The sequence below is a fragment of the Manis pentadactyla genome, chromosome 16 (assembly GCF_030020395.1).
Source record: "Manis pentadactyla isolate mManPen7 chromosome 16, mManPen7.hap1, whole genome shotgun sequence".
In the NCBI taxonomy this organism is placed as follows: domain Eukaryota; kingdom Metazoa; phylum Chordata; class Mammalia; order Pholidota; family Manidae; genus Manis; species Manis pentadactyla.
The window spans coordinates 40,436,541-40,463,536 of record NC_080034.1 but is presented as its reverse complement, the minus strand read 5'-3'; the positions used below and the strand labels follow the sequence as shown (position 1 = coordinate 40,463,536).

At 54.6% G+C, this 26,996-nt stretch overlaps 3 protein-coding genes across 32 annotated transcripts in view; 2 read left to right on the top strand and 1 right to left on the bottom strand.

The window, feature by feature from the left end:
- The first annotated feature begins 108 nt into the window (after positions 1 to 108).
- Positions 109 to 5,657, top strand: PHF1 (PHD finger protein 1). 15 transcript variants are annotated; one of them, XR_005025146.2, is made up of 16 exons: positions 574 to 746; positions 1,004 to 1,100; positions 1,478 to 1,652; positions 1,744 to 1,825; positions 1,937 to 2,032; positions 2,437 to 2,537; positions 2,637 to 2,785; positions 2,947 to 3,042; positions 3,241 to 3,309; positions 3,441 to 3,564; positions 3,670 to 3,737; positions 3,900 to 4,004; positions 4,137 to 4,315; positions 4,404 to 4,498; positions 4,771 to 4,851; positions 5,012 to 5,144. XR_005025146.2 is itself a non-coding variant. In XM_036887112.2 (16 exons), the coding sequence occupies exons 2-16, from the start codon at positions 1,018 to 1,020 to the stop codon at positions 5,298 to 5,300; spliced, it is 1,800 nt and encodes a 599-aa protein (XP_036743007.1). In that variant the 5' UTR covers positions 574 to 746; positions 1,004 to 1,017; the 3' UTR covers positions 5,301 to 5,657. The 15 variants fall into 15 exon arrangements, 11 of the variants coding, with proteins under 11 accessions (XP_036743000.1, XP_036743002.1, XP_036742999.1 ...); XM_036887112.2 differs by having other exon boundaries at positions 4,126 to 4,315; positions 4,774 to 4,851; positions 5,012 to 5,657; XM_036887111.2 differs by having other exon boundaries at positions 4,126 to 4,315; positions 5,012 to 5,657.
- Positions 5,658 to 5,755: 98 nt separating this feature from the next.
- On the bottom strand, positions 5,756 to 7,373 carry CUTA (cutA divalent cation tolerance homolog). Of its 2 annotated transcripts, none has more exons than XM_036887120.2 (6): positions 7,248 to 7,373; positions 6,663 to 6,871; positions 6,424 to 6,483; positions 6,275 to 6,320; positions 6,103 to 6,152; positions 5,756 to 5,983 (listed from the first exon to the last, which is right to left on the bottom strand). In XM_036887120.2, exons 2-6 carry the CDS (start codon positions 6,842 to 6,844, stop codon positions 5,857 to 5,859), a joined length of 465 nt encoding a protein of 154 aa, XP_036743015.1. In that variant the 5' UTR covers positions 6,845 to 6,871; positions 7,248 to 7,373; the 3' UTR covers positions 5,756 to 5,856. The 2 variants fall into 2 exon arrangements, with proteins under 2 accessions (XP_036743015.1, XP_036743014.1); XM_036887119.2 differs by having other exon boundaries at positions 7,128 to 7,257.
- A 671-nt stretch (positions 7,374 to 8,044) lies between these two features.
- SYNGAP1 (synaptic Ras GTPase activating protein 1) overlaps positions 8,045 to 26,996 on the top strand; it is a 34,366-nt gene continuing 15,414 nt past the window's right edge. For 6 of the 15 annotated variants that reach the window (XR_005025142.2, XR_008994412.1, XR_005025141.2 and 3 more), the window contains exons 1-10: positions 8,047 to 9,556; positions 12,794 to 12,915; positions 14,999 to 15,104; positions 21,283 to 21,374; positions 21,774 to 21,895; positions 23,700 to 23,853; positions 24,076 to 24,174; positions 25,632 to 26,258; positions 26,392 to 26,536; positions 26,768 to 26,912. Coding sequence is in view for 9 of the 15 variants with exons in the window: in XM_036887094.2 (XP_036742989.1) it covers positions 9,490 to 9,556; positions 12,794 to 12,915; positions 14,999 to 15,104; positions 21,283 to 21,374; positions 21,774 to 21,895; positions 23,700 to 23,853; positions 24,076 to 24,174; positions 25,632 to 26,258; positions 26,392 to 26,536; positions 26,768 to 26,912 (1,679 nt within the window). In the remaining 6 variants the exon portion in view is untranslated. Of the gene's footprint in view, positions 9,557 to 10,185; positions 12,200 to 12,793; positions 12,916 to 14,998; positions 15,105 to 16,943; positions 17,333 to 17,422; positions 17,505 to 20,752; positions 21,148 to 21,282; positions 21,375 to 21,773; positions 21,896 to 23,699; positions 23,854 to 24,075; positions 24,175 to 25,631; positions 26,259 to 26,391; positions 26,537 to 26,767; positions 26,913 to 26,996 lie in introns of those variants that run through there. The other 9 variants (XM_036887091.2, XM_036887096.2, XR_005025145.2 and 6 more) reach the window with 7 other exon arrangements.

The window sequence follows — 26,996 nt, the reverse complement described above, 5'->3', positions numbered from 1 at the left end:
AAGGGCGGGGCTCAGTCGTCCTAGGTGCCGCGCGCGAGAGGAGTCACGCGTGCGCAGAAGCGTGGCGGTGTGGGGGGGAACAACTTGTCACAGGGAGGGCGGGGCCAGGGCTAAGGCGGGAGGAGGGCGTGACGGGGGCAATGGGAAGGGTGAGTGGAGGGCGGGGTCATGAACAGGGGCCGCAGGGCGGGACTTGGAGTGACCGTAAGGGGTGGGGGGGACACTTAGCGGATGTGACATGGGCGGGGCCCAGTCCAGAGGCGGGCTGCCGGGAGGGGGGATTCCCTCTTGCCCCGAGGGCGGGTCTCCCTTCGGAGGAAGGGGCTGCGGGGATTCCCTCTTCCTCCGGGTCAGACCGTGCGTCCGCCTCGGCCGCGGAGAGGCCGCCGCTTGTTGGGCGCCTTCCAGGCCTGTCGGAGGTGAGGGAGGTGGGGTGAGGTGGTGCCCGGCTCCTCCTCTCCCCCGTCCTCCCCTCCCACCATCCTCCCCCCGAGCCGGTTTGTCCCTCCCCTCCGCTCCCCTCTCCTCCCCTCCTTCCCCCCACCGCCTCCTCCTGCCGCTGCCGCTGCTTTGGCTGCTGCGTCATACGCCCCAGAGCCGCCGGGACAGAGGGGTTGGGCCTGGGAACCCCCCGGCCTCTGTCTGCACGCCTTCCGACGCCCAGACGTGCCCTCCCCGCCCTGGGGGTTCGCCTCGGTCTCCCACGTCTGCCTCTGCCCGGCTTGCGGCGGCCCCAGCTGTCACCGGTAAGGAGGCGGCGGGAAGCGGCTGTGGTGGGGGGGCAGGGAGCTGGGGGTCGGCGCGCAGGGCGCAGGCGGGAGAGCCTCGTCGCCCTGGCATCGATTTGGGCAGGGCCGACTCAAGTACCTCCTCGGACTCGCCGTCTTGGGGAGTAGAGACCGGGGCTGGGACACGCCCCCCTCCCGGGGTACTCAGGGAAGTTATCCAACCCGGGGGCAGGGAGCCCCGTATTTGAGGGTGACCTGACATAACCTGGCAGCAGGATGATTGTTCTGAATGAGGAGACACGCGGGCCTGAGAAGGCAGACGTTTCTATTCTGGAAAACATGCCCAGAAAAGCTCCCAAGACACATCTCTGGGTAACAGCACCCCCAATTATGATACCTCTAAACAGTAGGTGACAGAAGAAACTGAGTGGTAACCTTTGCTTCTGCAACTATCATTTCTGCTAAAATCTCAAGGCCAGGATATAATATCCCAAGGGAGCTCTGGAAGCTGGCAAACTAGAGAACTAGGTTGAAGGGGGTGGAGGGGTGTTAGAAGAGAGCCAGTCACTAGAGTGGGAAGAGCTGGAGTCAAGAAGTTCAAAAGAGTGCCATGTGGTTTCCTGTCCAGGCAGCTCAGGGATTTGGAGAACGGGGGTGCAGCTGCTTGACTCCTTAACAGAAAAATAGGCAAAGAAAATGGAGATGATTTCTCAGCATTCATAACTTTCTCCCATCCCACTTCTGGCTAGGCCCCCCCAGGATGCAATGGCACAGCCCCCCCGGCTGAGCCGCTCTGGTGCCCCCCCCCTTTGGGACCCAGCTTCCCCTGCTCCCACCTCAGGCCCCAGGCCCCGGCTTTGGGAAGGTCAAGATGTGCTGGCCAGATGGACAGATGGGCTGCTATACTTGGGGACCATCAAGAAGGTAAGACCTTTGACCTCTGTCCTGTTGCCTTTTCCCCATTCCCTTTATCTAGTTTTGATTCTATTACATCCTCTGTACTCACCCATTCCAGGTGGACAGTGCTCGGGAGGTGTGTCTGGTCCAGTTTGAGGATGATTCTCAGTTTCTGGTTCTATGGAAAGACATTAGCCCTGGTGAGACCCAGAGTCCTGAGAAGAGTGTGCCTCCTATGAAAAATAGAAACCTGGCTTGGGGGACAGAAAGGGACTTCAGGAGAAGCCCCCTGACACTGTGTTCCCTCACAGCTGCCCTCCCTGGGGAGGAACTCCTCTGCTGTGTCTGTCGCTCTGAGACTGTGGTCCCTGGGAACCGGCTGGTCAGCTGTGAGAAATGTCGCCATGGTGAGAGGGCAAGACACCAGAATGGTCGTATTTGGCCCTGGGCTTTCCAGTTTGCCTCTGACCCTTCCCTCTAGCACTGGTCCTTAGGCCACCTGCTCTGGCCCGTCTTCTCAACCCTGTAACCTTTCTCCTTTCCAGCACAGAGGCAGCATGGAATGGGGCTGTGTGAGCTTTGCAGGTAGAGGGCAGTTCAAATATGCCCTTTTCTAACCATATGACCTTGGGCAAGTTCCTAACTTCTAGGAGGCTCAGTTCCCTTACTTGTAAAATAAGGGTAATACAGCCACCCCAGCAGGACTGTGGTCAAGCATTCAATGAGAAGCATAGGACTCTTCCTATCCCCGTACTTAGCACACACAAATATGCAGTGTGGTAAGTGGTCTGTCATCAATATTATTATTCAGCTTATCACCAGGACTGCCATGTTCCAAGGGCTCCAGCCCCTGGAGAAGGAGAAGGCACATCCTGGGTCTGCCGTCAGTGCATCTTCGCCATCGCCACCAAGGTAAAGGCACCTTCCTGTGAGAACCTCTCACCCACAGCCTCTCCCAAGCCTCTCCATTCCCCACCCCTCTGAAGCAGGCTGCCTATTCTGTCTCCCCAGAGAGGGGGTGCACTGAAGAAGGGCCCCTATGCTCGGGCCATGCTGGGCATGAAGCTCTCCCTGCCGTATGGACTAAAGGGCCTGGACTGGGACGCTGGACATCTGAGCAACAGGCAGCAGAGCTACTGTTACTGTGGTGGCCCTGGGGAGTGAGTAATGAAGGGCAGGGGCTAAGGGATGAGTCACACAGTGAGAGCGACTCTGAGGGAATGAAGGGGTATGCTGAAGGGGGTGGGGGTAGGTGGTTAGCAGGGTTTGGGGCAGTTAAGGGGAAAGTGTCTGGAGGTCACTAGTACTGTGCTCCCATTAGGTGGAACCTGAAAATGCTACAGTGCCGGAGCTGCCTGCAGTGGTTCCATGAGGCCTGCACCCAGTGTCTCAGCAAGCCCCTCCTCTATGGGGACAGGTGAGACTGAGGCAGACTCCTCCAGGAGCCCAGGGAGCCCTCTTGCTCTGCTCCACCCTCTGTTACCCCATGTCTGGCTCAGATGCACTGTCTTCCCAACCTCAGCTTTCCTCACCCGTGCGTTCTTGCTGTGAGTCCTTGTAGCATAGGATAGTTGTCCTGTATAAGGTGTGTTTTCTTCCTCTTGCCCATGTCCAGGTTCTATGAGTTTGAATGCTGTGTGTGTCAGGGTGGCCCTGAGAAGGTCAGGAGGCTGCAGCTTCGCTGGTGAGCTAGGTTGGGTACCACCTCAGTGTACCCCCATCTCAGCACCTCCAGTATTTCACTCTGCATGCCCCAACCTTCCACCTCATGACTCCCCTGGCTTCTACAATCTTGACAACTCACTGTTTCTCCAGGGTGGATGTGGCCCATCTTGTCCTCTATCACCTCAGCGTTTGCTGTAAGAAAAAATACTTTGATTTTGACCGTGAGATCCTCCCCTTCACCTCTGAGAATTGGGACAGTTTGCTCCTTGGGGAGGTAAGGCATAGTGAAGCTTTGGGGGTTAGGATGGAACAGGAAGATGTGAGGAAAAGGTGGTGGGGGCCTCAGCTTCTTAACTCCATTTTCCTTCTGCTCTCCCAGCTCTCAGACACTCCCAAGGGAGAACGTTCTTCCAAACTCCTCTCTGCTCTTAACAGCCACAAGGACCGGTAAGTTGGAGGAAGGCTCAAAAGAGATGGAGATAGGGGTATGGAAGCCTCGGAGGGGAGGGGCTGCTAGCCACCTGGAAGATCATCTCTGAAACAGACTAATAGCCTAAGAGGGTCCCTTTTCTATAGCACTGACCCGTATTATTTCTTTCCTTACCCCAGTTTCATTTCAGGGAGGGAGATTAAGAAGAGGAAATGCTTGTTTGGTCTCCATGCTCGAATTCCTCCCCCTGTGGAGTCCCCTACTGGAGATGGAGCCCCCACCAGGTCACTGGTCCAGGGGGGATGGGGAAATTCTCAGGGTATTAATCTGGGGTGTATGTATGGAGATGGGGAGGTCTTTGGGGTGTCCGGGAGGGGGCTGGGGGGATAAGGAGGCCTCTTACAGCTTCCCTTCAGGGCAGGGCCCTGGGGGAGGGGTCTCACGTCCCCTGGGGAAGCGCCGGAGGCCAGAGCCAGAGCCCCTGAGGAGGAGGCAGAAGGGGAAAATGGAGGAGCTGGGGCCACCCTCAGCAGTGCGCAATCAGCCCAAGCCTCAGGAGCAGAGGGAGCGGGCTCGTCTACAGAGGGCACTGCAGGTACGGGGGAAAGGAGGACCCTATGGGGCAAATGGGGGTGTGGGAAAGAATCGGGGATTCTGTCTTAGTCCTTTGCTCCCACTTCCAGGGCTCAGTGTCTCCACCAACCCCCAGCCCTAACCAGAGTTACCAGGGCAGCAGCGGCTACAACTTCCGGCCCACAGATGCCCGCTGCCTGCCCAGGTCAGTACTCCTCCACCCTCCAACCAGATATGCTCCCTTGGAATCTGTCCTCCAGTTGTCTACATCTTCTGGACGTCTTCACCCAGAATTCTTTTCCCTCTCCTTTTTCCATGGCTACCCACTTCTTGTCCTTGTCTTAGAAAGACTTCTAGAACCAATGTTTGATCCCTAGTTTTCCAGGGATGGCGGTTCCTTGGGGGTAGTGTTTGAGCTCTGCCCTTCTCAGGGGGAGAGGGCCTTCAGGTCATGACTTTCCCCCTCCCCAACCCCAGCAGTCCCATCCGGATGTTCGCTTCCTTCCACCCCTCTGCCAGCACTGCAGGGACCTCTGGGGATGGTGAACCCCCAGACAGGTGAGCTTCTACCCCTTTACCTGTGACACCCTTCTTCACATCTGTGTTCTTAAGTTCCTCAGTCTCTAACCATTTCTTCATTCCTCTGGTTCATGCGTGGCCTCCCTTTCTGGACAGTCCGTATCTACATTTTAGACTCACAGTTGCCTTCTCTCCCTAGGTCACCCCTGGAACTTCACATTGGTTTCCCCACAGACATCCCTAAAAGTGCCCCCCACTCGATGACTGCCTCATCTTCCTCAGTCCCAGTCCCTTCCCCCAGTCTTCCTAGACGCTCAGCACCCCCTTCTCCCCTGTGCCGTAGTTTGTCTCCTGGGACTGGGGGAGGAGTCCGAGGTGGGGTTGGCTACCTGTCCCGAGGGGACCCTGTCCGGGTCCTTGCTCGGAGAGTACGGCCTGATGGCTCTGTGCAGTACCTGGTTGAGTGGGGAGGTGGGGGCATCTTCTGAACGGCCTGCTTCTGCCCACCTCCTCATGCACACACACACACACCGGCACTTTCATACCCTGACCTCTGACCTCACCTACAGCTGGGATGTACCTGGGGAGGTAGGGGATAGCTCTCCCTACTGCCTAAGCTGGAATCCAGGTGGGGGATTGGGGAAGAGGCTCTCTTCTCTACTTCCTTCATGATTCCTGACTCTTTCCCCATCCCTCTTCCCATTTCTTTTGATGTTATTTTGTTACAGCTTTTTAAATATTTTTTAAAATTATTTAACCCTGGGGATGGAAACTGAGGGAGGGAGGAGAGAGATGATAAAGGATCCCGGATTCTGTATGATTGAAATAAAGATAAATAAACAAGTCTAGCAGCCCTAAGTCATTTTGGAAGGACACAGAAACGACAAGCACTTCTAGTCTTCCCGACCAAGTTCACATACACGGCAAGGAAAAAGGCAACAGGCAGACTCCAAAGGTAGGATTTATTAGGGGCCCAGTCATCTCCTGGGAGTCAGAAAGCACCGATGTATATATATGAGGGGAACATGGCAAGAACAGGACTCATCATGGTAGTACTGTGCTGGAGTCAGAAACTGACTCTGTAACCTGGCGCACCCAGTGCAGGTATGGGGAGTTCCCCTGCTCCACAGGCAATGCAATCACCTCAGCCACTTCATAAGGGTGCACAGAACTGCAAAACAGATGGGTGGATCACTCGAAGATTTACCCAAAGGAACCCTCCCCCTCAGACTGCCCAGCAAGTCCCACCCCATGGTATACACTCATCCTTGCCCAACTCAAAATTCTCACCGAACAAAATCTGTCAAAGCTGGAACCAAGGAACTCTGAGTTTTAATCATCTAAAGGGTGAAGACATATGGTTGAAACAAGAGATGGGATTGACTTCAGGATTTCAGATGAGGGAAAAGGGTCATAAGGGTCAAGGAATTAAGGTTTGGTTGGGTTGGGGAATGTTTCTCACCATCAACACCTCACTGTCCTCCTCAATCTTTCCTTTCCACTCATAGCTGAAAAGGTCAGGGAAAGAGTGTTGTTGGAGCAGATGTCCCCCAAGGAGAAATAGCCAGTCAGACAGACCACGGGTAGGTTAACCCAACAACTATGACTCACATGGATGTAATCTGAGGGATGAGGTTGACGCAAGCTGCCAGGCGCTTCTCCACTACAGCCCTGAAGGTGAAGAGACAGCTCGATTCAGAGCACCCCATGACCCGAATTTTTTTGCACTGGCAGCTCAGAGACAGGTTTCCAAAGCTGGAGCAGGCAGGAAGCTGCAGGAGGCACACTTCTCTCCCACCCTCAACTCTCGCCTCATGATTACCCTTCCTCGCCCCACACGAGGTTCCCACCTGGCGATCTCCTTGGCGACCTTCTCGTTGGGACAGGTAACAAAGGCTGCTGAGACCGAGCCGGGGACATAGCTGGATTCCGACGCCGACGAGGGCTGGGACGGGGGGCTTCCTGAAGCCATGGACAGCAGGGCTCGGGGTAACAACAGAAATCGGGATGCCACAGGCAGCAGCGCTGGCATCCAAAGAAGCGACAGTAGCAGAGCGACCTGAGAGAGGTGAACTCGATGTCTCCCCACTAATACCCCAGGAAATTGCACCCCGAGAATCCACCGAGTGGATAAACACTCAGGCTCCGCCCTCTCCTGCATCCCGAAAGAAGAGGTCCCTGACGCTAGGAGAAAAACTTGAAAAATTAAGGCAAAGACTTTTCACTGCCCCCTCATGGGCCAAGCTCTGAGATTTTGGGTTCGATCAGTGTTCGAGACTTCGAGGACCGTCTAAGGGGTGGGGCCGGTCACTCACCCCTCCGCCGAGCAGGAGCGGGAGCCTCATGTAGCCTTTGCTAGTAGAGGAGGGTTGAATACCGAAGCTCACAAGTAACACCGAGAAGTGACCCCAAACCCAGGAAAACCCACTTCTTACCTGGGCTACAGACACGTGATAAGAAAACAGCTCAAGCCACGTGACAGCAGAAGCCAGACCACCCGAGCCTCCAGAGCCAGCCAATCACAGCTCTCACGTGGCCCGATTTGCCCCGCCTCGTGGTGGGGGAGGAGCTAAGGACCTGACCAATCGACAGCTGAAACTACAGAAGTGCACGGATAAGGCTCTCCCGTTTCCGTATAAACCGGAAACAGCCTATTGAGGGTTGAGCGGAGCCGCAGCGGCGTTCCACTGTCACGTGAGAGGGCCGGTCCCCCTCAGGCAGCGGGCGGTACCTCAGTGAGCTACGCGATGGGGCCAATCGCGGGCCAGCCGTACAGGCCACATGATGAGAGAGCTGGCGCAAGGAAAGGGGGCTGGAGACCCCGCAGATTCGATATGTCAGGTTGTGAGATAGGGAATGATCCATAAACCCTAAAATGTGCCTAGTAATGGCCCCTAATCTGTTACCGAGGCCTTAAGGAGTGGGAGGGTCTGAGAAGATTAAATTTCAGGGAGTGAAGAGAGCCCCTCCCCCCCGCCTCTTTGGTTAGGACTGCCATTTGCTTGGGTTTGGGAACAATGATAATCTTGAGAAGCCATCTGTGCCTGGGTAGGGGCAGTGATTCGGCAGGGAAGGGCAGGGCAAGACGATGGCTAGGTGAGAAGAGATGCATTTTAAAGGACAGAGTGCGACCCTGTAAATAGGATAGAGGATGATGAAAATGGGACTGAGAGTGCCTCAGCCTTACTGAAACTCCAGGCAGGAGACAGACAGTGATTTGGGGGTGAGGGTGGGGACTGCAGATTGGGGATAAGAAGACGACGACACTAAGAAGTAGTGATAGTCCTTTCGTTCCTTAGTCCCGTACTATTTCACTCTCCAGGGCTGGTGTACCGCTCAGCCTTGGGTCTCCTCCTCTTAACCCATCCCCGCAAGAGCTAGGATCTGCCCTACATAACTTCCCTGGGGCCCAAGCACATCCAGTGACCCAAAAATGGAGAGAGGGGCCAATGACAGGAGAAAGAGGTGGGAAGAGGCAGCAAAGAAAGACTTTTGCCATCCCCCCTACCCAGGATTCCCCCTCCCTCCAAGATTTGGGGTCTCTGGTCTGCTGGGTGGGTGTGACTGGTGTTTCACAGGCTGTCAGATTTCTCTCATAGCTACCTTTGTGGGGTTGGGCATCTCAGATCTCTGTCTTTGGGTTTGGAGTTTGTCTCTGCTATAGATCTTTGAGGGTCTTACAGTATTTGCCTTGGGATCTTTCTCAACACTGAGTTTCCTTCTTGTTTTCTGTTTTGGGGTTTTCTGTGTTCTTGAGTGCCCCATCACTCTCCACAGCCTTTCAAACTATGAGTTTGGAGTCTCTGAGTTCTCCATCTCTGGGCTAGCTGAATGTCTTTCTCTCCCTATTCTCTGCCTTCCCCCCACCCCTCTGGAGTTTCTCTGTCTCTGAGTTATCAGTCTCTGAATCTTCACAGTTTCTTTTTTCTGAGATCTAAGTCTGGGGTCTCTGAAATCTTATTCTGTGTCTGAGTTCTCTCAGACCTAATTTTAGGTCTGGGTTCTTTCTGAATCTTTCTCTCTTCTTCCTTGAGTTTAGGTCTCAGATCTTCATCTCTAAAGTCACCATCTAAGTCTGGAGTCTAAGATTTCTGTGGCTATGGGGAACCTTTCTGAGACTGGACACTCAGGTTTTGACCTTTGAGCCTTCTCTCAGGGAGTAGCTGGGGTCTTTTCTTCTGAGATTGGGGTCTCTTTTCCTCTAGATTTTGGGTCTGTGCCTTAGATTAACACGCCCTGACACACACACCCCAGAGCAGCAAGGTATCTTTCTCTGTGGGTCTGGGGTCCCTCAGGGTCTGGGATCTGCATCTTTAGAGATGCTCTATGTCTCTCTGCTGTGTTTTTGAGTCAGGGGTCTCTCTCTCTGGTTCTGGCTGAGTAGGGGTGGGGGCTGCAGTGTCTCTCCCTCCTCCTCCTCCTCCTGCTCTCTCCTCTTTCGCTCGCTGGCTCCCCCGCCCCCCTCTCTCTCTCTCCCTCTCCCGGCTGCCGCTGCTGCTGTTGGCTCCTATTCTCCTCCTCCTCCTCTTCTCTCCTCCTCTCCGCTCCTCTCCGCTCCTCTCTCCTCCTCTCTCCTCCTCCTCCTCCACCTCCTCCTCCTTCTCCCCCTCTCTCTCCCCCTTCTTTCTCTCTTTTCTTTCTCCCCCGTTCCCCCCCCGCCCCCACCCCCCAGGCCTGATGAGCAGGTCTCGTGCTTCCATCCATCGGGGGAGCATCCCCGCGATGTCCTATGCCCCCTTCAGAGGTAGGTGGTGAGGGGAGGGCAGGGGGGAGGGGCGGGGCTGGGGGGGTTCAGAGCCAGGGCCAGGAAGGGGAGCGACTGAAATGGAGGGGGAGAGGAAGCCAGGGAGGGCAGGAATGGGAACACTGGGGAAGGAGAGGCTGGAGGCCAGAGGATAGGGACAGGTAGGAGCCAAAAGGGCCAAAACAGGCCTTCGGGGGGCTGAGGGGAAAGAGATTACCAGAAAGTGTAGGAAGATAGAAGGCTAGGGTTGGGGAAGAGCTTCAGAGATAATTTGGAGGTGGGAGCTGAGGAAAATATCAAGGAAATAGAAGGACAGGGTCTTAGGAGAGGGGCTAGGAGGGAAAATGAAAACAGGGGTGAAAAAAGAAGCCAAGAAGATGGGGCTAGAATATGGTGGTGGGGGGCTCAGAATGGTAGGGGATAGAAAAAAAGGAGATGGAAGGAGAGAAGAGGGGCCAGATGGAGAGAGAGGGAGGAAGGGGAGGGGGGAGGAATGAGGGTCCAGATGGAGGGAAGAGAGGAGAGAGGGGGAATGGGTTGGGGGAGGAGAGACGGGGGCAGGGGGAGGGCCGAATTATGTGTGTGTTTGTTGAGACGGGGGAGGGGGGCAGTACAAGTAACACTGAGAGTTGGGAGTCGGGGGCAGGTTAGGACCCTGCCCCAAACTCTGACCCTCATTAAGGCCCTTGACCAGTGAAATGTAATCTCTGGGTTCTTATTTCCTCCCTCCACCTCACCACTTTATCCCCTCCCCCACATTCAATCCTTATTTCCATTCCCCCTCCCTCCTCTGATGTCCATCACCTATATCTTTCCCCCCATATGGTGTCCGTTCCTTATATGAGTCCCCGCTCTGTCCTTCCCCTGTATTAGTCCCTTTTCTTTGCCTCTCTTCAGTCTGATAGTTGCCTTATATGTCTATCACCTCTTCACCCCCTCATTCATGACTCCCTTGTCCTAGTACCCCTGTTAATTCCCCCTCATTTCCTCTGTCCCATGTCTAACTGGGCCCTTCTGGTATATTCCTTGGCCCTAGGGATTTACCATGATTTCTGACTCCGTTTCTCTTAGATCCATCCCTGTGATTTGTACCGCAGCCCAGCCTCTGTTCCCTATCCCATTCCCTGTTTTGTCAGCACACGTATGTGCCTACCCACTTTACCCTAACACTCCAGCTTTTATCAGCTGTTCCTCTTTTCTTGTTTCCTCTACTTCCTGGAATGTTGGAGGTTTGGGGAGCAAAAATACAGGTTTTGATGGTTGAATCAGGCCCTAGAAAATATCTCCATCTGAGCCCTGTGGAATTACTCATCCCAGTAAATCTTTCCCCTTTCTCAGCCGTGTTCCTGTGTCCCTTCCTTACATATGCTCCCAGAATCGTCCTACTTAATCCGGACAGTGTGTGTGCGTGTGTGTGTTGTGTGTGTGTGTGTGTGTGTGTGTGTGTGTGTGTGTGTGTGTGTGTTTCCAGAGTTGCCCCTAAGCTAAGTTCTCTGGGTCTTTCCCTGCTCCCAGGAGGAAGGTGCCTCCTGAAGTCTAACTTGCCTCCCCGTGGCTGCAGCCTAAACCAACCCCTCCTGTAATGATTATGTGTATCAACAGACTTCTCCTCTGGGGGTCCTCAGAGTCTGAGTGGGCATGTTGCCTGCAGAGTCTACAGTCTCAGAAGCTAGGGTTTGGTGATCTCTGTGGCTAGAGGGTATCGGTTAGAGTTTCCTAGACGGCATTGAGGTAGTGAGAGTTTCAAAGTATTGGGGTTTGTAGATGTCTATATTCTGGGAGTTCATCTCTGACACTGATCTGATGGTTGGGTAAATTTGAAAAGATGCTTGTAGACAGAAAGGGGCTCGATTTTTCAAAACTCCTACTCATGGCATTCAGTTAGAATGAAGCTCAAAGACCACTTCCTTTCCTGCAATATACCCATGATTAATTATCCTGTAAGCGCGACAGAATTTGACTTCTCTTCCTCTAAACTCTTTCACTCTTGATACCTTAAGCCTATTTTCTGTAACTTTGATGTGACCAAGTTGATTTCTCCTACTTTCATAGGGCCTGTCCCTGTGATGGTATGTGGCAGTGGGGTTTAAAAAAGAGGCAGTTTTCAGGGATGGGGCATGGGAAAAGCAATAGCAAATTGGGGAAGGAGACTGGGGACAGCTCTGAGCATGGGCAATCCTTGGTCTGCTGTTCTTTTCCAGAAGTTTCATCTCCATCCCCAGCTATAGTCTTTGGAGAGCCCCCCTATGTCACAGGCCTGGATCATTCATTCTCTCCTCCCCTCTTTCTTCCTCAGCTCCTCACTGTGCCTTGGAGAAGTTCCTAATCTGTGGTGTTGGCTCCCATCCTGTCCATGAAGACTAGGTGGGGAGGCAGGGTAGTACGGAATCTTTGATTTCTGGGCATAGAATAGGGGAAGAGGTCAATTCAGTCTGTATTCATTCAAACAAGGGCATATTTCCTGCCTCCTCACTCTCTGGTCCCTCCACAGTCAGATGCTGACAAGGTCCATCCTCCCCCCACCACTGGAAGAATGAGAACCTTCCCCAAAGGATGAGTAGGGTTGAGCTAGGGAAGAAGAGAGCAGAGGTTAGAGGTGAGGCAGGAAAGGAGACCCTCTCATGTCTTTGACTCTGTGAACAGGTAAGTTTCTTCATTTCCTCTCTTTTCCAGATGTTTAGCTCTCAGGATCTCATGACCACCTTTCTACACCCCAAACGCATCCCTTTCCCTGCAGCTGCACAGCTTTCCTCTTACTCTAGTGCAGATGGGTGGTGCCATCTTCCAAGTCCTTGTCTTCTGCAGCTATCTGGAAGCCCTTCCTTTTCCCAGACACCTGCCACCAACATCTTTGTGTGTTTTTCTCCTGCCAGTTTTGCTGCTTCCTCCACCTTCTTATTTTTTTGAAGTGGATGGAAAACTTCATCTTTATCTGCCTCTGAACTTGTACGCTCTCTGTCATGATATGATTCCCCTCCCTGAACCACCTCTCTGTATTTCTTTCCCCAAGTCTGCAGAGCCCCCTGTGATGTGATTCCCCTCCCCTCTTTTCCTCATATAGAGAGGCTTATCTTCTGCTCATTTAACCTTACCATTTGCCTCGCCCCCATCTGTGAGCTCCTCAAGGAGGGTGGGGTCCTCTTCTACTTTGTGGACTCTCTTCTTGCCATTTTAGGCATCTGGTATCCCAAATGCATAGAATCTCCCTTACTGCTTCTGTGTGTCTCTGTCCCCCAGATGTACGGGGACCCCCTATGCACCGAACCCAATACGTTCATTCCCCATATGATCGTCCTGGTTGGAACCCTCGGTTCTGCATCATCTCGGGGAACCAGCTTCTCATGTTGGATGAGGATGAGGTGAGCAGGGTGGAAAGGTTGGGAAAAGATCTCTGGGTAGCATGGGAGAATGTGGAGAGAAAGATGGGGGAAGGCAAAGGAGAGAGAAACATTTGCACACAGTCGGAAAGGGGTGGCCATTGAGATTTGAGTTGGGATGTGAAAAGGGGTAAGCATTCTCTCACCTTGGCCAGGGGATCTTTCAGGGCCATGTGCAGTGTTGGGGAGATGTGGGGGTGGCTCCTGTTTTCACCTTGCCTATATTGTGAGATAGGATGGGAAAGGGAAACTGCAGGGCTTGGAGAAGGGGTAAAGAAACTCTCTCCTCCCCCACTGAACAAGACCCGTCACCACTCCCACTCCTTCCCCCATCATGGGGCAGAGTGCTAGAAGAAGGAATTGAAGGACTCAGAGAAAAGACAGGGGAGATTGGGGTTTTTGGGAAATGGGAGAGGGCTGGAGGGTACTGGGAGAAATGACAGAGGTCAGTGGATCTTGGCATGGATGGCAGGGAAGACTGGGAAGATGCAGAGATGCTGAGAAGGCTTTCACAAGGGACATCAGAAGGGATGTAGTGGGGGAGATGCCCTGGGAACAGGGGAACTGGGAGGATGGGAAGTTGTCTAAAGGAGTAAGAGTGGGAGAGGAGCAGGAACTAGCCAGAGTGAAGGACAGGAAATGACTAGAGGGTTCTGGTAGGGGGTGGTGGCCATGCAGGGCGGCTAGAGCCAGGGAAGTGTGGATTCTGATTAGAAGCTGGGGCAGCAGTGGAGGGTCCATCAGAGGAAATGGGGAATGTGACTATGAAGGATGGATGCCCAGGGGTGTGATTCAGAGAGTAGGGGGGTACTTGGGGGGTGCTGGTCTTAGAGAGTGACAGGGTAGCCTGTGAGGTCAGAGAGGTGGTGAGAGATGTGCCCTGAAAGCTGTTGGCAAGGGTGTGGAGAGGCAGGACTAGAATTGAAGTTGGGATTAACCAGAGTTTCAAGGGACCTGGGGATAAGAGATAGTGTGGAGAGACGGCTGGGTAGAGAGTTTCCAGGTCACAGAGTAAAGTCTAGGACATGGTGACTTTAAAGGGAGAATTGGTTTGGGGAGTCAAGGTTTAGGCAGTGGGAGACATTTGAGTGAGTGAGTCGCTAGTGGCCACAGGTCTTGAGCAAGGGTTTGGGGTCTGTAGGATGCATTGGGGAAACTGAAACCAATAAGAATGGAGACTGTTTTGAGAAGGAAGCGGGAGGACAATGGGTAAGTAATGAAAGAATGGCAGAGGGAGGACAGGTAAAAGGACTGGTGGCCAGCAAGCTAAAGAGCAACACAGTGGCTAGAATCTGGAGAAGGAAGGGTACAGACTGGAGGAGTGGGATGGAATTGGGAAGAGGAGCAGTGTGTAGGGCACAGGGAGCTGTAATTGGGTGAGTTGTGCCCTTGGGGCTGGGGATTTGTGGGGTGGGGTGTTTTCTGTTGGGGCAGTGAAGACTGGGAGGCTGGAGAGGGGGCGGTGAGAAGGAGGTTTAGAGAGAGGTAATGGCTAAAGGGAAGAAAGAAAGTAAGGGAGGTTGAGTGGGGGGCATGGAAAGAGATGAAAGGTGGGGGGAGGTGACCAGGCCCTCTTGGGGGGTAGGGAGGTTGGGTCCCAGTCTGGCCGCAAGCCGGCCGTGGGAGGGAGACAAGCTGTGGATCCTGATTATAGATGCAGCTTCTGCTACCCCCGTGACAGGCACGGGGGGAGGGAAGGGGATGAGAGAGGTGGGAGGTTGGGAGGAAAGCAGGGAGAATGGAGGAACTGAAGGTCAAGGGGAAAGTGGATTCTTCCAGTAGCAAACTCCTGAAGGGTTGCAGGAAGAGCTGAATAGGGTTTGGGAGGTTTCAAAAGAAATGGAGGGAGAAAAGAGGAGGGTAGGACGGGAGGGAATGAGGAAGAGAGCCGTGGACAGAGAAGGGAAAGAGAAATCGACCCATCCAGAGACACTTGCTAGAGTGCGGAGGGGCAGGGCCAGGTGGGCAGGCCGGTGGAAAGGGAGGTTCATCCTTCCTTCGTGGGGAGGAGAACAGGAGGGATGGCCTGGGCCAGTGAGGTCTGACACACTCCCACATCCCCTAGATACACCCCCTTCTGATCCGGGACCGGAGGAGCGAGTCCAGTCGCAACAAGCTGCTGAGACGCACAGTCTCCGTGCCGGTGGAGGGGCGGCCCCACGGCGAGCATGGTACGGCGGCCGAGCAGGCTCTCGTGCCCCGGACAGTTGCCGGGAGAGGGCTGAAGGTGGACGGGGCTGCAGGGGAGAGGGGAGTCGGGGAACCGTGGGAGCTGTCAGGGGGTGGGAGGAGGCGGAAAGCAAAGTCTCGCGTCCACGGAGCGGGAGCCTGGAAGGAGAAGGCTCCCTCCTCTGGGATCTGGAGCAGGACAGGGGCTGTGGGTGAGAGTGCCCAGCGATCCTTGCTCTATTTCGCTCTCTTTTTCGTCTCCAGCAGCGAAGTTTGCCTGTTTTCCTGGTGCTTGTAAAAATAGTCTCCTTAGATCTTTGGCTTCCTCTTCAAGCGTTCCTGCCCAGCGCCTCCCAGCCCTGGGTCTAGGATCTTGGACAGAGTGACCTAGTTCCTGTCTGCCCCCCAGACCTCTGCCCCACCCCGTGCTCCTGATTCTTCTGGCCTGTGTGCCCTCCCTCCTTTCTTACCCCGTTTTTCCCTCTTCTTATCAACTGCTTCTATTCTCTGCAATTCTGTCACCCCCTTTATCTTTCCTCCCCAATTTCTCTACCCCTCTTGAGTACTCTGACTTTCCCCTCTGCTCCCGGTGGAATGCCATCAGACCCCCATCTCATCTCCTTTCTGTCTGTCTGTAGAGCTTTCTGCTCAGTCTGTCTCTCCAACTCTCTCCCTCTCTCCATCTGTCTCTTCCCCTCCCTCCCTCTTTCTGCCCCCCCCTCCACCCCCCTCTTTAGTCATTTAAAAAAAGATTTTTGTCTTCCTGAGAAGTTCGCTTAAAAGGTTTCCATGGGAACAGTGAGGGGAGATGAAGGCAGAGAACAGAGATCTGCAGCCAAGGTGCAGAGAGACGCCCTCAGACCCCAGAACCCCACCCCCCTACCGCACTGCCCCCTACCACTGCATTCCCCTTCCAGGACCAGAGATCCAGGGCCTCCATTCTACCAACCCTGGACCCCTTTCTTCCACCAGCAACCTCTCCCCTCAGGGATCCAGGCTCCCAGTTTCTCTTCCTCAGAGAGAGCCAATGTCCTGTCCCCATCCCTTGGCTCCGGTCAGCCCTCTTCTGAAGGCCCAGGCCTCACTGGCCTTGGGAGCCAGCTCTGGGACCCTGGGTGGGTGGGTGACCAGGGATGTGTCACTGTCATGGAAACCGATGAGCATGGGGGTGTATGGATAGCACATCTCTGTGAGGCAAAGCCAGGTGGTGGTGGTGCTGGCCTGTGTACAATGCGTGTGATGTCTGTCACATTTGTATGTGTGTATGCATGTGTGTGTACGTGAGTCATGTTCATGTCTTGGAAAGGCTTATGTACTTGTGCATACCTGTGTGTCCAGGCCAGAATGGTCACATGCTAATGGAGCGTGTTTATCATATGTGCAGTGGTTGGTGTCTCTGCCCACATATTCTTTCTTACTGAGTCCTCAGTCTGGGGTCTCTGGTGTGGGTCTCCTGTGTATTTTTGGAGGGGGCACCTGTGTGTGTGTGGAGTTGGGGATGGTATGTGGAAGTTGTATTGGGGGTTCAACAGGGGTTGGGAAGGGACCCAGGAGTATATATATATTTGTGGGGAAGGTTAGTGAAAGAGTTGTTAGCTGTGAACGTTTGGGGTTTCCAGGGGAACATAGAATGTATAGAGGACAGGGAGGATGTGCAAGGGATATAGGAGTTTGGGGACCTTGGGGGCCTAGGTCCGCGAAGGTGTGTGCTGAGACTGTGGCTGCTGGAGTCCAGGAGAGGTCGCCCAGGAGAGGTCGTCGGACCTTTGAGGGGCATTGTAATCCAGGGCTCCTCCTCTGCTGGGTGGAGCTGCCGCCCCTTGTTTCCTGCCCGGCTTTGGTGGGGGGTCCTGCTCAGGAGGGGATGGTGGGAGGCCGGGTTGGTTTGGGGGGTCCCCTCGCCCCCCTTCCCCGTCTCTCTCGCGCTGTCTCCGGGCGACGGGGCTCGTGACAGAGGCGGCCACGGCAGCAGCGGTCGCCTAGCAACGGTGGCGGGGCCCGGGCAACGGCGGCAGCGGCGGGAGCGGCGGCGGAGGGAGCCGTTCCCGCGGCCGTCACTGCACGGCCGTCCCGGCCGTCCCGGGCCCCGCCGCCGCCCCTACCGCGCCGGGCGGCGCGAGCTGGTCCGCACCGCCCCCTCTCCCGCCGCACCCCGCCCCTCCCCCGCGCAGGGGCGGGGCCCCTCCCCCACCGGGGACACCCCCGACAGCCCCCCGGGGGGCGGTGCGAGGTAAGGGCGGGGCCCGACGGAAGAGGAGCGCGCGTGGGGGCGGGGGCGCGCGTGTGCGTGTGCGTGGGCGCGGGGAGGGGGTGGGGAGGCCGCGGCGGCGGCGGCGGCGGCGGCGGCGGCAGCTGCTCCCTCCGCATGTTCTCGCTGCATCTTCCGAGTGGGGGGAGTTATGGTAACTGGAGGGGGCGCAGCGGAGGTCGGGGGGTGGGTCGGGGACCGGCCTCATGAGGGCCAGGGTAGCGAGCACGCGGGGGAGGCACGCGGGGGGCGGGTAGTGAAGCCCCTCGGTGGAGGCGAAAGCCCGTGTGTCAGAGTGTGTGTTTGTGTCCATGCTCGTGTGTCCCCTGTGTGTTGGTGCCATGTGTACACGGGGACCCAGTTCCTCATGCTCACATGTGCAGCCAGCCGTGTGCAAGCCTGTCCGGTCTTATTCCTGCCTATGGGACTGCCAGCCAGTCACTGGCTTGTGTGGCAGTCCTTGGTTATACTGGTATATGTTACCTCTGACCCTGATTATGCATATTCCTGGCTGGGGCTCACCTCCTGTCAGTCTCCTGTGTGTGGAGATGTGGCTGCATGAACAGGATCTTCTGTGTCCCTGGTGGCAGGTGTATGTCTTTGCATGTGTATTCCATCATTGGCCTGGGTATCTGTGTCAGTCCCAGCATGGGTGTCCAGGGCGTGTCTGGATGTGGGTGATGTGCAAATGGGGCGAGAGAGTAGCTGTGTGTTTTCCCCTGAATCCCACCGGATATGAAACACCTCTGGGCTAGGCAGGTGTGAGCCCCTGTCTTATCAGGGAGTGGGGACAGAAAAGCTGAAGAGGGGAAAAGTGGGGTAAAGGGAAAAGTGGGGAGAAAGGGGAGAGGCCCGATGAGAGAGGCTTGGAGAGAAGAGAGAGCCAGGGAGAAAGCATAGCTGGAGAATGGGAATTTGGGAGATAGCCAGCTTGACTGGGAAGAGAGGAAAGAGGAATAAGAGAGCTTAAGGTGGGGAACTGGGTAGACATGGTGGGGGTGGGGTATGAGGAGAGAGTCAGGCCTTTTGCTAGAGTGATCTTTGAGGGTACCAGCTTCTTGTAGGCTGAGTAGAATCAGACTTGGTTGGCTCAGGGGAGGCTCAGGCAGAGGCTGGCTCACAGTGAGGCCTGCCACTGCAGGGATTGCTGTTAGAGGTTCCTGTCCCCAGCACAGAGTTTTGTTCCCCATTTTTCTGCTCTTCGTCCATCTCCGTTCCTCATTCTGCTGTAGCAACCTCCCTCCTCTGGCTCCCCTTGAGAGCTGCCAGCTGGGTGTGATAAGAAAGAAAGGCCAAAGGGAAGGTTAGAGATTTGGGGGATTAGAGGGCAGGGGGAGATACTGTGGGTGACGGCAAGATTAGAGAGGTTAGAGAGGCAGGAGTCCCAAGCCCTTGCTGTGTGTGTGTGTGTGAATGCAATTGTGTGTGTACACAGGGTGTGTACATGTGTGGGTGTGTGCACAATGCCTGTGCTACGGGTCTGTGTAGGTGGCTGTTATGCATGTGCATGTGTGTATACATCGTGCATGGATGAGACATGGAGACCTAGGATGGCAGTGTATGCTTATCAGGTTTGCTGAGTGTGTGTAATGGTCTGTATTGTGTTTCTGTAATGTCACTACACGCAACACTAATAACAGGATGTTCTGAGTTTCTGTCACTCTGCCCCCTTTTCCTGTGTGTTTCTGCAATTCTTTTCCTTGCGGCAGTCAGAGTCTTTGTAAGCTTATGTGTATGTGGCCTTCATGTACCGTGACTTATGTGTGAGTTCATAGATATTAGTTCCTGGTAATATGTGTAAGGTTATATTACTTCCAAGAACCAAATGAATTAGCAAATTCATTTTCTTTCTGATAATTCTTTAGTTCCAAAGCAAAATTTTAGTGGATTTAAACTTAGACTTTATGCCTTTATTAGAGAAGCTTGCATATGGAAATAATGGCCTAGCTGTGTTCCTTGGAATGAGAGCAAGGCAGCCAGATCTGAGAAATACAGAGACTGGGAAAAAGATATCCTGAACCCATCGATGCATTGTTGAGTGTGTAACAGGAGGATAATTAACACATTTGCTCCTTGTTTTTCCTTTATTCTGGTAGCAATCACCAATGCCTCTGTTGGAGCCAGGGAAGGGCTGGGGGAAAAGAAGGGGTTGTCCTGAGACAGAGTGGATACGATTGTACTTTTCTTGTGAATGAAGGGTGTTTGTGCTTTCGGGATATGGGGATATCTTGATGTGGTTGGGATCATGGTGTACTCAAGCATGTGTCTTAGAGGTTAAACTGAGTTCCGCTGTGTGGGGGCCATGTGTGTGTTTCAGGGTTAAATGTTCCTTTCTGTAATGTGGGGCCCACATGATTGCCTAAGGGACCCAGGCCACATGTCCATACCAGCAGCTCTCATGTGGGTGTCTGGGTCCAAGTATGTACTCCCCTGTTGCAATGCTCACATATGTCTAAGCATGTATCCTGTGGGGCCTCATGGTCTCAGAATGTGGGTCTGTGGCACCCCTGTGCTCACAATTGTGTGTATGTCTCATAAGCACTTAGATCCCTATTTAATTTTTGTAGTGTGGTTCTCATATACATGTGCCCCACAGCTCAGTGTATGTTTCTGTACTCTACACACACCTCTTCTTCGGGGACTAACAAAGGTCCCTGTGTCATGGGACCCGCATTTTTGTGTGTAGACCTCCTAACACCTGGGTTTAGAAGCAAAGGGAAGCTGAAGGCTGATTCTAGGGCCATTTGTGGATGATTTGCTATCCTGTAAGCAGACAGCGAAAATGTAACTGTGGTCCTTCCCTGTTCTGGAACCCAGAGGGTTAACAGGCAGCTCTTCCGGTCCCCCCCACCCCAGACTGTAGCTTCTTGTTGCCGTGGAGATGGTAGCCCCGCCCCTGATGCAGCACCTGCCCCCCCATTGGCTGCAGTGGTGACTGTGGGACTGAAGGGGGGAGCCCAGGCCTGGGCAGCCATTCTGGAGCTGGAGCCGGAGCTTGGCATCCCCCCCACTTTCATTCTCCTCTAGCCCCTTGGCCCCTCTAAATTCCCTGCCAGCATAGCCTCGGCTCCCCTTTCTTGAGCTCCCACCCCACTAGACTCTTGGCAGTCTGAGCTTCATCCGCATTCACCTCCCCGCCTCCTCCTCTCCCTACATTCACTGGGGAGTCCCCTGAACCCCCACTGCCAATCTTCCTCACTCCCTGCCCACTCCCCTGCATTCTTTCCCCTTCCCCCGTTCCCTTCTTAGACCTGCCACTGCAGTGCACGTGGACCAGGCCTCCTCCCCCCCCCCCCCATCTGCCCCTTCCTTGAATTTTCTGTCCTCAGGCTTCTTTCCCTGCTACTCCTCCCAGGTCCCTTCCGAGACTGTCCCTCCCCCCGCCCCGCCCCACCCTCCCCCAATCCAGGGAGGGGGTCATGGGAGGTGGCCCTGGCCCTCCAGACCAACAGGGATTCCGGGAGCGGAGGGCAGGTGGAAGATGTGCCCAGCTGAGGGAAGAGGAAATGCTGCCTATGGGCAATGACCTTTAACCCAACTCCCCCACACCCCCAGCTAGCCCCTTCTTGGAGTGGGTGGACACCAAGGACCTAGCTTTAGTGGATCTTCGGTGTCCTTTATTACTGGGGTTTTACTGACTCTCTCAGCCATGCCCCTCTGCTGACTGCCACCCCCAGGCATGGGCCTACGTCCTCCCACCCCGTCCCCCTCGGGGGGCTCTGGCTCAGGTTCCTTGCCCCCTCCTTCCCGCCGCCAGCCTCTCAACCGCCGCTGCTCTTCCTGCTGCTTTCCAGGGGGTAGGTGAGGCTGGAGCTGAAGGGCCGAGGGAGGTGGGTGAATATGCTGGGGCAAACAGCAGGGCTAACCTGGGCTGACAGCGGAGGTGGGGAGACCATCCGAAACGTCCCTTCTGGCCCTTTTCTCCCCTCCAGAATACCACTTGGGTCGCTCGAGGAGGAAGAGCGTCCCAGGGGGGAAGCAGTACAGCATGGAGGCCGCCCCCGCTGCACCCTTCCGACCCTCGGTGAGTGAGTGAAGGTGCCTGCCAGATGTGGCCCAGCTGGGCCCCCTCCCCTCCAGCCTCAGCTGGAGCCCCAGGATTCTGAAAAAGGGAGCAGGAGAGAGAGTGTGTGTCTCTCCCCACCTCTTTGGTTTCCTCCTTCTTGGCTCTGCCCCCCTGCTTCTCAGACCAGCCCTCCCACCTTCTCCAAGCTGGTGTGTGTGTGTGTTTGTGTGTTTGATCGCACCCGTGGGAGCAAAGGAAGACAAACTGGTAGCAGGTCCCCTATCTCCATTTCCTTGCCTCTAGAGAATTCCCTTTTCCCCCAACCCACCTTCTTCCAGGGAATCTACCAGTTGAGGGGAAGTAGGTATAACTGACCCTGCCCCAACCCACCCCATCCCTATTTCCACACCCACCCAGCAAGGCTTCCTGAGCCGGAGGCTAAAAAGCTCCATCAAACGCACGAAGTCACAGCCCAAACTTGACCGGACCAGCAGCTTTCGCCAGATCCTGCCTCGCTTCCGAAGTGCTGACCATGACCGGTAAGGGGGCTGGAGCAGGCAGGTGGGATGAGTGGGATGCAATATAGGGAGGGGGCTCTCAATAGATCAGAGGGTGGGGTTATCTGAGTGCAGAGGTTGAAGGCCTTAGATTTCTTGAGGGGTGGAATGGGGCAGAAGACAGAATGGAGAAGAGGAAGCTGTAGGAGACGGGCAGGGGGCAGGGGAGAGGACAAGCAGAGAGGCAGGGAAGGGAATGAAGGTGAAGCCAAGGAGGGGCCCTTCTGGCCAATAGAAGGATGGGCTCTAGCCCAGGATTGAAGGAACTGTACAGAAGGACAGAGAAGGAGTCAGGGAGCCTGGGAGGAACATTTAAGGAATCCAGGGAAGGGGCTGGTGGGTCGGTAGGAGCGGGAGCAGTGTGCTTTAGGTAGAAGGGTGTGAGGGGAGGGCAGCAGGTTGGAGTGGGGCTGGGGCTGGCTGAGGCTGGTGGATGAGGGAAGTACAGCACAGAGCATGACCGAGGGGGAAGGCTGGCACAGGTATGCAGGTTGGCAGAATGGGGAGGCAAGGCTGTAGTGATTGATCCATGGACTGACGCATGAGAAGCTCTCAGAGAAGTCCAGAGGACACTGCCTGTGAGGCCAGGGTTGAAGGAGTTCTAATGTTTGCCTCTGTTTGCTTCTTGGGGCCCCTCTTTGGGTTTCCCCCTCACCCAGTCACTCCCCATGGAGACCCCTTCCTTTCCCACATCTGGCTGCCCCCGGATTGGGCAGGTAGGGATAGGTGGGTCACACCTTTCCCTGCCCACCCTCCCATGTCACCAAAGCTGGATTTGGGGCCAGCGGGGGGTGAGGGCATGGTATTCCTGGCCGCGGGGGTGGGGGGTGCCGGGGGAGCGTCGCGCTGACGGCAATGGAGCCCGAGATGACGGGGCTGCTATAAATAGCCTCATGGAGGCTCCCACACCCGAGCTCCCCCTCCTGCTTCCCTACTGCTCTCTACTCTTCATCCCCTAGCTGGCCGTTCACTGCCTACTCCTTGGTATTCGGGGCTCCCTCGGCCCCCTGGGCCTCCAGCAGTGTTGCGCATTTCATTCCCTCTTGCCGCTGCCACTGGTCCCACCTTCCCCTGCACTTTCCCCTGGCGGTGATCCCCCTCCTCCACCTCTCCGCTCTTGTCTTGCTCTCCCCTCTTCCTGCCCTAGCTCCTCTTCTTCCCCAGGCCAGTTTTCAGTCTCTGACCTTCAGTCACACTTTTCTGCTCACAGCTTTCTCCTATTTCTTGTGACTTTTCCCTCACTCCCCTGCTTCTGCTAAAACTCATCCTCTTACCTCATTCATTCATTGAGTCATTAGACGTTTTTCAGGTACTAGCTGTGTGCCAGGCAGACAAACATCTTCTTTGTACTTCTGGTTCTGTATTCCCACTTTTTTCCCATACATTGAGGCTCTGGTTTTGGGTTCGTTCATTTGGGCAGAGGAGGGGGGAAAGAGGCTCACCTAGAAATGTCTCAGGCTCAGCTGTTCTTTTTCTTCATTCCCTACCATGGTCCATTTCTGGGTTGAGATATTTCTAGGTGTCCCTAGTTCTCACAACCCCTTAGGTGTTAACTGGGGTGGGGGGCAGTTCCTTAAAGGGCTCTGTTTTTCTCATACCCTTCTGTCCTTCCCTGGCACAGGCTGGGCTTCTTTCTGTCCATGTCAGTGTCTATGTGTGAAGGGGGTTCAGGAGGTCCTTTCCCTAAGTCTTTGTTGTAGAGCCAGACTGATGATGCGGGCCCCAGGCTTTGTGAGAAGAGTGGGGGGGGGGGCTAATCCTCTCTCCTGAACCTTCTGCCTGCCAGGGCCCGGCTGATGCAGAGCTTTAAGGAGTCACACTCTCACGAGTCCTTACTGAGTCCTAGCAGTGCAGCTGAGGCCTTAGAGCTCAACTTGGATGAAGATTCCATTATCAAGCCAGTGCATAGCTCCATCCTGGGCCAGGAGTTCTGTTTTGAGGTACTGGATCTAGTGGGCTGGGGAGGGGTTGAAGGGCAGGGATGAGGGAGGATGAAGGCAAAGAGGCCTGGAGAAAGTGGCACAGGTGGTGATGCCAAGGAAACAGCTCTGGGACTGGAAGAAAGGGGGTTAGTCCAGGGAGGAAGAGGTGGTGGGTAGTGTCTAGTCCTTAGGAGTCACCTTCCCTCTGGAGCCCCATCTCAACTACCCACCCCTCTCTAGGTAACAACGTCATCAGGAACAAAATGTTTTGCCTGTCGTTCTGCAGCAGAAAGGGACAAATGGATCGAGAATCTACAACGGGCAGTAAAACCCAACAAGGTATTGAGTAACGGGAACACAGACAGTATTGATAAGGCATAGATTAAGCCACAGGGGAAGCTGGGGGCCTAGGGTGGAAGGAGAGGTAAAGGAAGGGAGGCTTGCGGGGGAGGAGGGGACCCAGGCAGAGGGGACCTGGATGAGCAGGAGGTGTCTCCCATTTTCCTCTGAGTTCTCCATTTCTTTTCCCTTTCTTTCTCCTTCATGATCTGTTGCCCTACCACAGAAATCATAGGCTTACAGAGTTGCTGGGGCTCTGAAAGTCTCTAATCCCTCTTCCCTGCAGGCGGAAATGCCTCACTAATACTCTGACAGGTGGTCACCCAGCCCCTACTAGCAGCGTCTCTGCAGGACATATACAATCGTCAGTTAGCCAGGTCTGCAGACCTTGCTTTCCTCTCTATAAAACTGGTGGCAATGGGGTCAGACTAGATGATTTCTAATGTCCCTCTGGCTCAGAAATTCTAAGTCTGTGTTCTTCCCAAGACTTGTTTCCCAAGAAAAATGCTCCCAGTTCTGTCAGTTCTTCTCTGTATCTCAATTACCAGTCCTCCTCTGAGGGAACCTTTGTTTCTCAATGTCCTTCTTAAAGAGCTAGACCCAAGGTCCTGGACATGATCTAACCCATGTGGAGTCCAAACTCCATGCTCCTTTCACACTACGCCACCACCTGGGCGTCACCATGAGCTTGCAGTCAGTCATATCCTGCAGGCCCTTTTCACAGAGACTGGATAGTCTCACCCATCATGTACTTACGCAATTCACTTTTTCTTTTTACAGTTAACTTCTAATGGTTTTTGAAGGACTCCCCATGCCCCCCTTCAAATTCCACCTTAATATTTTTGGTTGATTATTCTAGCTTTTAAAATCTTTCCCAGTACTGGTTCTATTGTCTGATGTATCATTACTTTCCTAAGGCTGCTGTAACAAATTACCACAAGCTTGGTCATTTAAAACAGAACTTTATTCTCACACAGTTCAGGAGACTAAAAATCTAAAATCCATGTGTTAGTAGAGCTTTGCTCCCTCTGAAGTGCTAAGAATCCTTCCTTGCCTCTTCATAGCTTCTGGTGGTTGCCAGCAGTTTTTGGCTTATAGCTGCATCTGTCCAATTTCTGCCTCCATCTTCGCATGGCCATCTTCCCTGTGTGTCTGGTCTCTAAGTCTCCCTCTCCATATAGACACCAGTCATTGGATATAGGGCCACTCTAAGCCAAGTTTGAGCACTTGGAGTAATATGATTTTATCTGCAAGTACCCTATTTCCAAAGAGGGTCACATTCCCAGATTCTGCGTGGACATGAATTTTGGGGGGACACTATTTAGTCCGGTACACACCTTCTCAGTCTTATGATTGCTATCTCATATACTCTCACTTTCTCACTGTCTCTTTTCTTTTGGTATCTTTCATTCTTTGTCCCTTCCCCTTTGTCTTCCATGCCCACCCCACCATGCCAGGACAATAGCCGCCGGGTGGACAATGTGTTGAAGCTGTGGATCATAGAGGCTCGGGAGCTGCCACCCAAGAAGCGGTACTATTGCGAGCTCTGCCTGGATGACATGCTGTATGCACGCACCACCTCCAAGCCCCGCTCGGCCTCAGGGGACACCGTCTTCTGGGGCGAGCACTTTGAGTTTAACAACCTGCCAGCTGTCCGTGCTCTTCGGCTACATCTGTACCGTGACTCAGACAAAAAACGCAAGAAGGACAAGGCAGGCTATGTCGGCCTGGTGACTGTGCCCGTGGCCACCCTAGCTGGGCGCCACTTCACAGAGCAGTGGTACCCTGTAACCCTGCCAACAGGCAGCGGGGGCTCAGGAGGCATGGGGGGTTCAGGAGGGGGAGGGGGCTCAGGGAGTGGCTCGGGGGGCAAGGGCAAAGGAGGCTGCCCGGCTGTGCGGCTAAAGGCACGGTACCAGACAATGAGCATCCTGCCCATGGAGCTGTATAAGGAGTTTGCAGAGTACGTCACTAACCATTATCGGATGCTGTGTGCAGTACTGGAGCCCGCCCTGAATGTCAAGGGCAAGGAGGAAGTTGCCAGTGCGCTGGTTCACATCCTGCAGAGCACGGGCAAGGCCAAGGTGAGTGCCATGCCCTCAGGACATGGTGACCTGGGAGTGGGCACTTGCGTGGGAGTATGGCGAGGATAGGGCACTTCTGTCTGTATGAGCTTGGGTTGTACAGAGGCTGACCCTTGGGTTTTCTGGACCACAGGACTTCCTTTCCGACATGGCCATGTCTGAGGTGGACCGGTTCATGGAACGGGAGCACCTCATATTCCGCGAGAACACGCTCGCCACTAAAGCCATAGAAGAGTATATGAGACTGATTGGTCAGAAATACCTCAAGGATGCCATTGGTATGGCCCACCCTCAAGTCCTTCTTCCCAAGCCCACCAAAGGCTTACCCAAACCCTAAACCTGGCTATGCCAGATCCCAAGTCCACCCTTTCTCAGCTTGATGCTTCCAAGCCCAGAGGGCCTAGACTCCAGTCTCCAACCACCTGATTCCAAGATTCCCCCAACCCTGGCAAGCCCTTGTCTCTGCCCTTGGGAAGTATGACCACCCTGCCTTGTGCCCCCACTCCCAGGGGAATTCATCCGTGCTCTGTATGAGTCTGAGGAAAACTGCGAGGTGGACCCCATCAAGTGCACGGCATCCAGCTTGGCAGAGCACCAGGCTAACCTACGAATGTGCTGTGAGTTGGCCCTGTGCAAGGTGGTCAACTCCCATTGGTGAGACTGGGAGCGCTGGTTTGGGGGGCCAGGGTCGGGGAGTCGTGTGTTCATCTGTTCATCCATCTGTCCATCTTCAAAGAG

Coding starts and splice junctions, on each gene's coding strand:
- CUTA (XM_036887119.2), bottom strand. CDS start 7,157: ATGAGGCTCCCGCTCCTGCTCGGCGGAGGG. Junction 6,484..6,662: donor GTCGCCAAGGAGATCGCCAG/GTGGGAACCTCG, acceptor CTTCACCTTCAG/GGCTGTAGTGGAGAAGCGCC. Junction 6,321..6,423: donor ATCCCTCAGATTACATCCAT/GTGAGTCATAGT, acceptor TGACCTTTTCAG/CTATGAGTGGAAAGGAAAGA.
- PHF1 (XM_036887104.2), top strand. CDS start 141: ATGGGAAGGGTGAGTGGAGGGCGGGGTCATGAACAGGGGCCGCAGGGC. Junction 1,826..1,936: donor ATGGAAAGACATTAGCCCTG/GTGAGACCCAGA, acceptor GTTCCCTCACAG/CTGCCCTCCCTGGGGAGGAA. Junction 2,786..2,946: donor TACTGTGGTGGCCCTGGGGA/GTGAGTAATGAA, acceptor TGCTCCCATTAG/GTGGAACCTGAAAATGCTAC.